Source organism: Belonocnema kinseyi, chromosome 8, assembly GCF_010883055.1.
Source record: "Belonocnema kinseyi isolate 2016_QV_RU_SX_M_011 chromosome 8, B_treatae_v1, whole genome shotgun sequence".
Classification (NCBI taxonomy): domain Eukaryota; kingdom Metazoa; phylum Arthropoda; class Insecta; order Hymenoptera; family Cynipidae; genus Belonocnema; species Belonocnema kinseyi.
The window spans coordinates 33,022,896-33,036,321 of NC_046664.1; the positions used below are offsets into that span (position 1 = coordinate 33,022,896).

At 28.3% G+C, this 13,426-nt stretch overlaps 1 protein-coding gene across 3 annotated transcripts in view; it reads left to right on the forward strand.

The window, feature by feature from the left end:
- The window catches only part of LOC117177749 (tetraspanin-1), a 162,635-nt gene that overhangs the window by 125,706 nt on the left and 23,503 nt on the right, over positions 1-13,426 (forward strand). For all 3 annotated transcript variants that reach the window (XM_033368653.1, XM_033368655.1, XM_033368654.1), the window contains exons 4-5: positions 12,674-12,802; positions 13,029-13,103. In XM_033368653.1, the coding sequence (XP_033224544.1) occupies positions 12,674-12,802; positions 13,029-13,103 (204 nt within the window). The remainder of the gene's footprint in view (positions 1-12,673; positions 12,803-13,028; positions 13,104-13,426) is intronic.

Here is a 13,426-nt window from a genome sequence, read left to right on the forward strand (position 1 = left end):
ACCTATCTCACGGTTGTGAGACGTGGTTATGACTGAAATTTTACCGCGATTTCGCTGGAAGCGGGTACAATTTTTCAGATTAGCACCCGCTCCCGGCGAAATCCTGCGGTTGTCCTTATCACAATTTTTTAATTATATGTATAATTTTTTATTGGGTTTATTTGTATTATTTCATTTGTAAGTACTATCCTGATTTTATGTATATCTCGATGTATCTCGAATCCTGCTGCAGTTTGTTATTTTAAGGTCAATCAATATCTGTCAGTAGTGGTTACACTATCGTCCATAATCCATATCCATTATTCTGACACTCTGGCACAGATGTATCCATAAACTGTCTGAAATTTACTACATATCTTAACGGATGTCGTTTTCATTGACTCTTGTCAATAACCATAAGTTTTTATTTAAGATAGAGTAGTGAAATTATTTTTGAAGGGTTTATGATAACACACATCTTCTTGGATTCGACTCTAAATGTTTATTTTCTCTTCAAATTAATCATGTTTTTATCTCGTTTTTATTTAAAGAATGTTCAGTGTCAACTTTTACTTTCTATATAATCATTTTGAGTCAATTAATGTACAATTTATTTTCGTAACTCGTCTTTTACGTAAAAGTCAATTATTAAGTAACCATCTATATCTATATGTTAAAAAAAACAGCTGCTTTACTTTTTTTCTCTGTTCTGGATTCCTGATCCTATTCATCTTGTTCTTTGAAAATAAATCTAGACATCGTAATTCCTGTTTTTTGCACTAAATAATCATTGATGGATGATGTTTATAATAAAGGCAATATAGAGAAGAGAGAAGAAATTATATGCAGGTGAAGTACGAGTGCGATATAATTATTGGTGCTTCGAAGTTGATGAGATGATTGGTTGTCAAATGAGTGCTTTTGCGTGGGATGGACATGTTACTTCTGCACTTACGAATATCAACGACTAACTAAAGAAAACTGGTTTGAAAAAAAATGATATACAGTGTGGCCGTAAGTTAGGGATGACCTGAAAATCAGGGTAAAGTTAGGGAATTTTATTGGTCATGGAAACTCACAGATTTTGAAAAAATCTTGCAAAAATCATTGAAATTTGACATTTTTTAATTTGAATTTGAAATCGTTTACTCCGGTTATAAAAGATTTATGTGTTAAAAATCATACAAGATTAAGATTCTGATCTTTGAATATTAATTAAATTTTGATTTTCTGATTTTATTGTCTAGCGTAGTGTAACTGTTTATTGTCGATGAAATGGCGGATTTTGATCTACATAGTCTAAACAACCAGAATGATTTTAATCTTTAGCTGTTGAAAAATTCCTTTCTAGCTCTGCTGGTGCTCTTATTCATTAAGATATGGAGAGATAAGTAAGGTAAAATAAGTAAGGTAAGAGGAATAAGCGCACCATGCCGGCAATATGTGAGACCTGAGTTCGGATCCCAGCAGTGCTAAAGAGGAATATTTTGCAGAGTTAAAAATTAAAAACATTCTGTTCTAGATTATTATTATACCATTAAGTCATATCCCTTTCGGGGTAAGCGTGTCACGCATTATTTGATTGAAAATTGAAGTATTTTTTAAAAAGTCATCTTTTTCCTGATTATATTGACACTTCAATGTTTCTAAATAATAACAAATTAAGAAAATCAACATATTTAGATCTCAAAATGAATTTAATGAAAGTGAAATCGTTATTCCAGGTCGTCACCGACCCGTGCGAAAAATTCGTGCTTATTTCCTGCGTCATTTGCGTGGCTTTTGTGTGGCTTGGGGCGTTAATTTAATTAATTTCAATTTATCTCACTGTATAATCGTATGTCCTGTTAAAGATATTAAACAAATTACACAACAAAAACAGGCACTGCTTTCGCACTTTAAATTTAAATATATTTATGCATCAGTAAGTTTTTAGATATGCTGTAAGCACATTGCTAGAGGTTATTCATTTTAATTAATTGTCTGCTATTTTCGCTCTTATTATTTATTATCTGATACATGGCTGACCATCATCATCATCATCATCATCAAGGCACCAGCGGAACGAGCGGAAAGTAAAAGTTTCGCTTTCGTTTTATACGCACCGGTAGCAAAAGTGATTTTCCTGGACATAGATTATAAATATACATGGTTATAGTCGTATAGGCGGGTCAAAACTACAACATTCTTTTCAAACGAAACAAACAGTATATAAAAAATTGGCTTTTAACGTAAGAATCTCTGCACAATTTAAAAACAAAAGTTACGGCCACGCGCACCCGAGTAAAAATGCTTTGACTTGAGTTCGGCTTGTTTATGTCTTAAGTTCATCTCCAAGACATCGATATCTGGCTGCGTCTCAAAACTGAGTCGAGACATAAGCCTTCGTCTTACTTTTATGGCCACGGCAGGTAAAACGGCGTTTACTTGTCTCAAGTCAAGCCTTGTCTTGGCTAAGACGACGTTTACTTTTCTCAAATATACCTGCCTTAATACAAACCTCTTTCGGCTCATAAATGAGATTGAAATTGATAAATGAAAAAATTTTCATTATTAAATTATTTTTAATTAAAAAAATCAGAATCCGTGGGTCTAAACGAGTATAGCCCTTAAAAATTTTCTTCAGAATAATAAAAATTGTAACTTTCTAGAAGGATCTTCAAAACTGTTAGAAATACGTAAAAACAAACAACATTTTCGGTATCATCATCAAACAAGTATGATACAAATGACAATCACTCGAAGTTATAAACCGCTCTTGTTGGAGTCATAAAAATGTGACGTAAGAGATAAATTTATGTCTTCAAGACATAGAAAGTTGTCTTGATTGGGGGCAATTTAAATCGAACTCAAGTCGAAGCATTTTTACTCATTCAAATATCGAACATTTTTTTATCATGAATTGTTTTGGGGAAAACTAGCGAAATTTGAAGAGAAAAAAAATACTTTTCGACACGGCTTTCCAACTTGAATAAGCCAATTTTTTACTTTTTTAAAATATCTTTGGAAACTCGGATGAACCATGAAAAACCACGTTTTGGCACCTTTGGACATAGCTATATAAAAAGTGCTCCCACGATTACTCTAATTTTCATGAATTATAGAATTGCTGAGCTTAAACTCAGCAAAATTTGTCTAGACTAAAGTGAACATGAAGGGTCCAAAAGTTTAGAATGCTTATTTGAAAGCCTCTTAACAGTGAAAAATATCAAACTGAAAACTTCATTATTTAAGCACTTCTAAACATTGCAACTGATTCAAAACGAACAATTTTAAATAAATAGTACTTAAAATTATAAAATTTTAAAAGGCCTAAAATTTATTCATACTTAAAATCAAGCTGATAATTCGAATAACCGGAAAAAATGGTCTCGACATTTAACAAAATGGCTTAAGCAAAAAAAAGGTATTCAAAAACAGATGTTTACAACATTATAAGGATCGAATTCTGTTGAATTCCCTTGAATTCTTCACAATTCACTTAAATTTTGATGAAATAAATGGAATATTTTAGATTTTTAAAATATGTTTTAGTTCATTTGAATTCATTTGGAATTCACCCTGAATTCTTATTAATTTCTCCGAAATTCTTAAAACTTATTTTAAATTCTCTTGAATTTGTGTCATTTGTCCTGATTTTTGTAATTCACCTAAAATTTTTTTAAATTCACTCTATTCGACTCAATTCATTGCATTTTGTGTGTATTTTTTTTAATTCACCCTGAATTCTTGATTATTTCACCAAATTCTTTTGGATTCTCTTGAATTTTTGTCAATTTATTGCAAATTTTTATAAATTCAATTAATTGTTCTAATATTTTTGGAATTTTTTTTAATTGTCATTAATTTTCATGATTTCTATCGAATTCTTTTCATTTTCCATAAAATTCTACTGACTGGTTTGAATATACTTGAATTCTTTCAAATTATATTAAATTCAATCAAATTCTTTTGAATTCACTTGATTTCTTCTAGTTTCAATTAATTCTACTCAATTAAATGAATTTTAACATTTTTCGTTAGTTGTTTTGCTTAATTCACCCTGAATTATATTAAACTCACCTTGAATTCTTAAGTATTTCATTAGATTATTTTGAATTCACTTGATTTTTTATTAATTTATTACAAATTCATTCAATTCAATGCTTTTTTTATATGTTTGCGTTTTCTTAATTCACTTTTTTTTTATTCTATGATAAAAGAATTCTATTATATTCTTTCAAGTTCTTATGAATATCTTCAAAATCTTTTGAATTCCCCCAAATTCTTCTAAATTGGCTTCAAATTTACTGAAATCAGTGGATTATTTTGGATTTTTAACATTTTTTCAATTCTCTTGAATTAAAAAAAAATCTTTCTGCATTTTTTCATTTTGATCAAATTCTTCTCGTTTTCCTCACATTCGTCGAAATTTATGCTAAAATTTAATTTAAAACCTTTTTTTTTTTTTATTTATTCCTTCAAATTTCACCGAATTCTTTTTAATTCTTTCGAATTCAGAAGAACATTAGTCACTTATTTCAAATTTAATTTTTATACTAAATTAAAATTACATAAAATTAAATCCTTTTAAATATTCAAGGCTGTGACAGACCTGCGTTTAGATGTGTATTCTTCTTTAATTTTATGAAGTGTCTTATTGTCCCGAAATTTGGGATGACTAGTTCAATATTTTTCAAAAGCTTGACTAGTCCCGAATTTTCAGGACGACGTTTCCATCTCTTTTCTAAGTCCCTTAATTTTTCTGGGGGAACAGCCTTAATTTTAATACGTGGTTTTTCGAGTCGCACTGTAATTAAAGTTTGAAATGTAGAACATTTTACTGGTAAAATGCTGAGTGTATGAGAGAATATGATAATGAGAGTGTGAAAGCAGAAAAAAGTCTCTCCAGCTGAAGTGCGATGCTGCTCAAGATCTTGAAACATATGGATGGGTCTTTTATTTATTCATTTTTTGTATTATCCACGAAATATTCGAGACACTGATCGGTTGTCGAGCAAATTTGCGCAATGCTTTTGCACCAACTCCAAGCTTACGCAAGCAGAAACGAGAAACAGGTGTGTCGGGTCCAAACCATGCCATTAACGGGTACCTCTTATCGTTTTGTAGTGGTACACCTTTCACACAGGGTGTCATGAAAAAATACCGTATGGATTCCATTGAGATCTTTTAAGAATAAACTTTCCATTTTTACTTCATTAAAATTGATAAAAAGTGTATTTATTGTATAAATAAATAATAAGAAATAGCGTGGTCTTGTTTTTTTTTCCTCGAATTTTCATGCATATCGCCCCCAAAATTGGTTGGAATCCACAAAAAACTGAATGCGTTTTTTTTAATGATATTTAGAGATTCCGCAAGCCCCATGAAGTTTAATGCGTATTTCCCAGAAGAAAAAAGACGTTTTTGTAAATTTGAGTCAGAATCGTCAATATAAGGTAAATCGAGTTAAAACTCAATATTTCTCTTTAAAATTAGCTATAGACTACAAATTAGTAATTCATTTTTTTTATTTCACCCCCATAAGTCTGTTTTTCAGGGTCCCAAAAATTTAAAACCTCATTTATAATACATTAAATGCTCATTTCTACCGACACTTCAATATTTTCGTATATTTTTTAAACAATGTATTATTGTTTTTAGCAATTTTCTCCTAGACTAGATTTAGAAAGTTACGGGTTTTTCCGAAATTTTCAACTTATTTGAAACTTTTCAAGTAAATTCAGACAATCAATGAAATTTAACAGAAGTAATTGTTCAAACAATTTATTTTTAACTATAATAATATTCTTTTAGGACAATGCTAGAAAGCAGCAGTTTTTTTTGTAAAATTTTCCAAATTTTCATTTAGAGCGTCATAATATTTAATGAAATGTAGCAAATATAATTGTTTAGACAAAGTATTATTGGTTATAACTATATCCTCTTCTATATTAATGTCAGATAGTTGCCGGTTTTCTAAATTTTTTAAACTTTTTCTCCACTTTTTATTTTGTGTTATAATAATTAATGCAAGTTAAAAAACGTAATTGTTTAAACAATTTATTATTGTTTGTAACTATCTTCTCTTAGAGTAATACTAAAAAGTTGCGGGCTTTTAAGAAATTTGCAGCCCTTCGACTTTTTAGTTAGAAGCAAGTAATAAACATTAATATTGATTTTAATAAAAAGGCTCTCAGTAACTATTACAATGAAAATTTACATTTAATATGACCCATGTAGAAAGTTTTGAAGAATATTTCAAAAATTTTACAATATAACTAGAAAGCCAAAGCAAAGTGAAAAATCACGCAAAAACGCAACTTTCTAGCAATCATCTAAGAGAAGATAGTTCAAACAATAATAATTCGTGTAAACAATTATTTTGGTTAAATTTAATTAATGCTTACCTTGCTCCAACTGAAAAGTGGACAAAAATTTTAATATTTAAGAAAAAACAACAATTTTCTATCATTATTCCAATATGATATTATCACAAGTAGTAATAGATTGTTTCAAAAATTATTTTTGTTAACTTGGAATAATTATTACCACACTCTCAGTGAATATTGGACGAAAATTTGAATATTTCAAAAAAAAAACGCAAACAAATCATAATTAGAGCCAAAAACTTGCAAAACCCAATTTTGCACTTATGGTCTTTTTTGGTACCTTATAAAACTGACTTATGGGTGATATTTAAAAAACAATAAATTTTTTAATTCTGTAAGCAATTATAAATAGAAATGTTGAGTTTCAACTCCACCCACGTACTATTGACGATTCTGAATAAAATGTACAAAGCCTTTAACATTCTAAAGTACAAATTTTTTGTTTTTCATGTTCTTAAATTAAAATTATTTTTTATTTTGAATTCAATTTCGAGATTCATTTAAAAATAAAATAGCTCAATTTTGTACGTTTTGCATTATAAATGATACAATTCCTACTGCTTTTTAATTAAATTGGCAAATATTCCCAATTTTAGTTGAGTTCCTTTTTATCTATTCGAAATAATCTTTTTTCAAAACGATACGTAATCTAAAATTCTTTGAGTTTGAACATTTTAATTCAGAATTGTTCAATGTTTTTTTTTTAATTTTAAATGCGTTAAATTTGAAACTGTTAATTATTAATTTAAAATATTGTTAATATTTACATTGAAAAGATTGTGAAATAATGGATTTTGAAATTGTTAATATTTTTAATGTTAATAAATAAAAATCCATAATCGTGTTGGATAATAATATTTGACGATTTCATTCTCCTCTTTTGTTTCCTGATCGTTTTAATATAGAGTTACAGATGACCTTTTATAAATGTTTTCATAATTAATTTAATTTATTTATAATATTTTCGAAGCCTTTGAATATGGAAATGTAATAAATACGTATTTTAAATTCGGAACGCCTCTCAATTTAAATTTAAAAGGTCCTACGTTGAAAACAGTTTAAAAAACGTTGCCTGATTTATAAATTTGGTTGCTTCTTAAATCGATCTTTTAAAATTGGAGAGTTGACAAATCTCACAATTCCTACGGAATACACTAAAATTTTAATTTTTGGGCTTGTGAATGTAGGCCATTTTTATATTTTTGAGCACTTTCAATCTTGGATACTTCAAAAATGTTAACTCGTTCAAAATTAGAATAATATGAAAACTGGCCCAAAATTTATATATTTTTCGCGTCGATAACTTTTTAAAGAATTTGGAGCTCTTCACAAGTGAAAGTCTCCCGTTTTCAACATAGTTATACCTATTTTATAGTGACATAATTACAATCGTATGATATATTAAGGAAAATAAATTTAGGTTAATATTGATTTTTTAATCCAGGAATGAAAAAAGAAATCGTTGTACAAGTACTTTTTCATTTTGAATTTCTTTTTTTTTTTAATGAGATTTCAAATAAAGTGAATCTTTATTTAAAGAGTAATATATCTTAATTATCAATTAAAGATAGATCTTTATCGATTTAAATGTAAATTTCTTCTAATTTGTGGTCTAATTAAAAGCATTAGAACTGTAATTTATTTTTTAATTAGTGGTTTTAATGACCGTAAACAAATTCACGCGTTTTTTGTATTATGTTGGATTTTACGACTTCGAAAACGTCTTCGTTTCTGTCGAATGTATAAAAAGACGTCGCATATAATTTTGAGATGAAGAAAAAAATCCATGCTATTTTTGTACTGAGCCGGACCTCAAATAAACTTTGGAGATTTCGAATTTGATATTTTCGTTAAATTATTTTTAGAAGTCGATAAAAAAATAAAAGTGGTTTAATGATTTCTCACAAATTAAAATATACAACATTGGAGAGCATTGAAATCTGAAAGCATTCAAATTTGAAAGTCTACAATATTTGGTTTCTTTAGGAATCTTTTCTTAAAATTCAATTTTATTTTCAGTGCTTTCTAACTTACACCTGATTTAATTCGATGAAAAATTGATATTCTTGTCACTGAATTTGTTTTGGTGAAATGCTAAACATCAGAATTAATTTGACATGCAGAAGATAAAAAGACCACACTCAAAGGTATATCTTTTCTTCATTCGTTGGAAAATAAAAAAATCCCAAGTCCAATCAAGAGTTGTACAAATTCTTGCATTCTTCAAGAGAACAAAATGCCAAGAAATTTATTAACACTTGTCATTTTTTTGTTTTTTCATTCTAAATATTTAGATCTAATTTTTCAATTTGGTCACTTTAAAATAATGCTTTAATTTGGAAACATTATACTAATTTCTAATAATTAAACATTTAAAGTCAGGGAGCTTGTAATTTTATTTAAAAGATGTCAAAATACAAATGAATATGAGCAAATTTTTATGAATGAAAAAAAAAGGAGTAAAAATATTTAATTGCCTAATAAACAAATATGGTTCTGCCATAAAATGTTCTACGAGACCTTTTAAAGATATTGAATTTTTGTATAGGACATCTTTTTTTTATATATATTATAAAAAATTATAGAGTAAGTCAATTACAGTGATTAAAGATTTAATAAGAGGATAAAGACATACTATTACGTTTATAATCCATTTGATAAAACAGAAGTAAAAACGATGAATTTGGGAATCGGGGGGACCAGGGAAAAAAGCTGTTTATCTGATTATTTTTAGCTTTTCCACTCGACCTACGTGCAAGTAGCTAAAAATATCTTAAGAGCATTCAACAGGTCGTGACATAATCTTCTAACAGGTGTTTTGGGAGAATCAATGAAACACACCTTAATTCAAATAAGATCCGTACTTTTATATATATTTCTAAATTAAATAATTTGATGCTAATTATTTTTTATCTGATGGTCTTCAATTAATATTTTTTTATTGATTTTGTCCCCAAACTGTGAAGAATTGATTCTCTACTTTTTGTGGAATTTGAAGAGTTGGACAGAGAGTCATTTTTTCACAACTGAAGAATATAATCAATATTTAAACAAATATATGGATATAAAACCAGTAGACCAAAAAGAATTAATGCCAAATTATTTTTTGAAAGTTAAGAAAGAAATTAAGAAAGTTTAAGAGTTTAAAATCAGGTTTGAATGCAGCACATTTTTTTAATACATGTATGTGTTATACAGTGGATAATAAACCTACAGTGCGGAATTATTAATTACAATTACTAATGAATGTGAAGTAATTCATTTAATTTGATTAATAACATTACAAGCTTCAAAAATATTGAAAGTTTTTTTCTTTCATTAGAGAAAAACCTCCTACTATGAGGAAGTAATTTTCTGTGTGCGCGCGCGTGTGTGTGTGTGTGAACAAAATGCTCATAAAATAAGGACAGATAAACACACCCGTATTGAATGTGTCCATTGTACTTCACAGCAGGATTACTTTGTAAGACATTTTTCCATTCCAAAGATACACTTTCAATTGAAAATGCTCCCTTTGTAAAAAAAGATCGAAGTTTCCAGATTTGAAAATATCTAATGTATAAAGAATTGAAATCTCGAAATCATGAAATAATTTACTTTCAGACGTTGGTTATTTGAAGGTTAAAATGCAAGTCAGGTTGGTTTCTAGAAAGTAAGATTCCTACTTTTTTTACGATTCTTGGGACGACTTTGCACTTGCATTGCGTGATTACAGTCGCTTTAAACTTCTTCCACTTTATCGAGGAGATCTACTTATAATTTGCTAGGGTCTGGTCGAGACATTCCACAATTCCTCTTATTTCCTCTTTTTTTCTTTTTTGTATGCCGACTTTGATCTTCGCTATTGTCTTTCGTCTCACGCTGCAGGTGATGCCAGCATGAAATTCGTAAGGATGAAGAGCAAATCCTGGAACGGCAAATCAAAGCTTTTGATATTTCTTCGAAAGAAAATCCTGGAAAATCCGAAAGACGTAATCCGAAAACCCAGATGAGGAAATCCCGTTTATTTTCCCAAAGGTTCCTCGGGAAGTAACCTTTCTGATATTGGGTTGTCCATAAACTACTTTACCAATGTTGCGCCCCCCCCCCTCCCCCACCCTGCCGACTCTCGAAAAGTATAGCGTAGCTCAAAATTATCTCAAAACCGGGGAAATAGGTTGATTTTTCACAAAAATAGGGGAATGATAGGGGCATCTATTGTTTTAGTTAAACTTAATATAAATACCGCATATTGAATTCAATATGAGACAATTTGAATTGCTGAGATTTCAAGTTAAAATATATTTCATTTTGAACAAAATAATTGAATTATCAACTAATAAAGATTTTCGAACAAAATAGATGCATTTGTAAAAACAAAAAAAAGGAATTTTCATTTTCTACTGATAAAGATTACTTTTCTACCATAAATGATACATTTTTTACTAAAAGGCCAATTTTAAACAAAATAGTAGAATTTTGAACTATACTAGATTCTTTTAAACCAAAAACGCAGCTATAAAATTTCGAAATTGAAAATTTATCTTTTTGTAATCATTAAACTCTTTTTGATTGTAAAAGTCGTTTTTAGTTAAAGATTCGTCATTTAAATTCACAATTCATATCTCTTTGTTTAAAAATGTAACTATTCTCTTTTAAATTAGTCGTTTTAGCAGAAACTTAATCTTCTTGATTGAAAATCCATTTATTTTGTTTAAGGATTCAACAATTTTGTTGAAAAATCGTCTTTTAAGATTAAAAATTGGTCTCTTTTGGCAGAAATTTCATGTTTTTTGGTTGAAGATTCAACTATTTTGTTGAAAATTCGTCTTTTTCCTTTGAAAATTCATATATTTTGGCAGAAATCTGCTTGTTTTCTTGTTTAAGAATTCAACTATTTTATTGAAACGTTGTCTTTCTTGAGAGAAATTTTTTTTCCAGGATTTAACTGTTTGTTTGAAAGTTGAACTGCATTATCAAAAAATTTGTTGTTGAAGATTTATTGTTATCCTTTTGGGTTAAATTATGTTGAGCTGGTTGAAAATTAATATTTTTTTAGTTGAGAATTCAACTATTTTGTTGAAAATTAGTTTGTTTTTTTAATGAAAATGTATGTAATTTTGTTGAAGATTCAACTATTTGGATAATAGATGAACTACCTTGTTAAAAAAAAATTTGTTCAAGTTTCATTATTTTAGATCAAAATGTATCACTTTGGTTGACAATGTAACCATGTATTTCACTAATAATTCTTCTTTCTGGTATAAAATTAATATTCCTAGATGAAATCTCATTTATTTTGCTAGAAATTAATTTTGTTGTTAAAAATTTACATTTGCGAAAAAAATTCAGCTGGTTCAAAATTAATCTTTTTTGGCTGAGGATTCAACTATTTCGTGGAAAGTTCGTTTCTTCGATGAATATAACTTTCTTTGTTTTAAAATTAAATCTTTTTCAGTTGAAATATCAACCAACTACTTTTTGTGATGCACTTTTTGGTTGAAGATTTATCATCATTTCGTTCGCCGTAGGTAGGTGTAATAAGAGCTGCGCAGGGTGCGCGGGATCTACGGTTGTCACTCAGGCGAGTTTCAGGCGTGAATAAACAAAAGCGGAACATGCTATAATGAGTTAGTTTCCACCCACCGTCAGCCCCAAAGTCTGCTCTATAGAAGAGTTTCACTGTACTTATTTGAAAGAACTTTATTTCAAATTCATTTTTTTGTTCAATGTTAAATTATTTTATTTGAAAAACCATCTCCTTTTATGAAAATGAAACTATTTCGTTGAAAATTCCTCTTCTTGGTAGAAAATACATCTATTTGTTTAAACATACTTTTTTTTAATTCATATTTTTGAGTTAAAAAATTAAACTGTTTTGTAGAACATTCGTCTCTCTTGGAAAAAATGTCATCTTTTTTGCTGGGGATTAACATATTTTGTTGAAAATTTATCTTTTTATGCATGAATTCAACTGTTCTTGATTTAAACTATAAAATAATTTTGCTTCAAATTAAGGATGTATTTTATTAGGTTGAAAATTAATTTGGTTGAAATTTTGATTGAACATATCTAAAATCTTTAAAAACTTTTTTGAATTTTCTCAAGAATCTTGAGAATATTATATATTAATACAGTCTTAAGAATGAACAAATAAATTTAAAAAATAAACGTAACAAATAAAAAGTTATTCAACATTTTAATTTTGTATTAAAAATTGGTTTTACCTTGAAATCTAAAGGCTACACGCGCTCATAGCACGCGATTGATGCTACTAGTATAATTATAAAATCGAATAAAAAATGAATAACTCGAAAGTTAACATTTTTTTTTCTTTGTTGCAGAGTAAAACTGATGCCCACGTCATCGAGCTGATCTCCTACATTTTAATTGCAGCTGGAGCCCTGACGTTTATCGTCAGTTTTCTAGGATATTGCGGAGCTATGTTTGAATCTCGCTGTCTACTATGTCTCGTAAGTTCCTTTTAATAAAAATAATAATAATAATAAAACAAATTTAAAAATTAAAAATTTTAACTTCATGCTTCTTGTTCCAAATCACATTTTCCAAAAAAATGTAAGATTTTTGTTACCTCATATATTCTCTGTATGGAATGTAAACTTTTTTTACCTTAAAAACATTTTATCATTTTTCTAGTGAATTAAAAAATATATATGATCAATTTTTGTATTATTTCAGTATGGTATTCTCATTCTGATTGTACTTGTACTGGAATGTATCGTTGTTGGCCTCGCTTTTGGACTTAAAGGAGATGTAAGTACATTTTTAAATGCAATCGCATATTTAAACTTTCAACTATAAGGTTTATTTATTTATTGTTAATTCAAATTAGAGGAATCTCATACTTAAGTATTTTCCTGTTGATTTAAAGACTTTCAATTTTGATCAATATTCACAACTTTCAAAATTGATTGCTTTTTAGATTCTGCGCTTTTTAATTTAAAGTTTTAAATTATATTTGAACAATTTTTTAAAGCAGGTAGCTTTCTAATTTGATCGTTTCTTAATTTAAAATCCTGCAATATAAATACTTTTTTAATACTATGATTTTGGAAATGCTAATTTAAATAAGATTA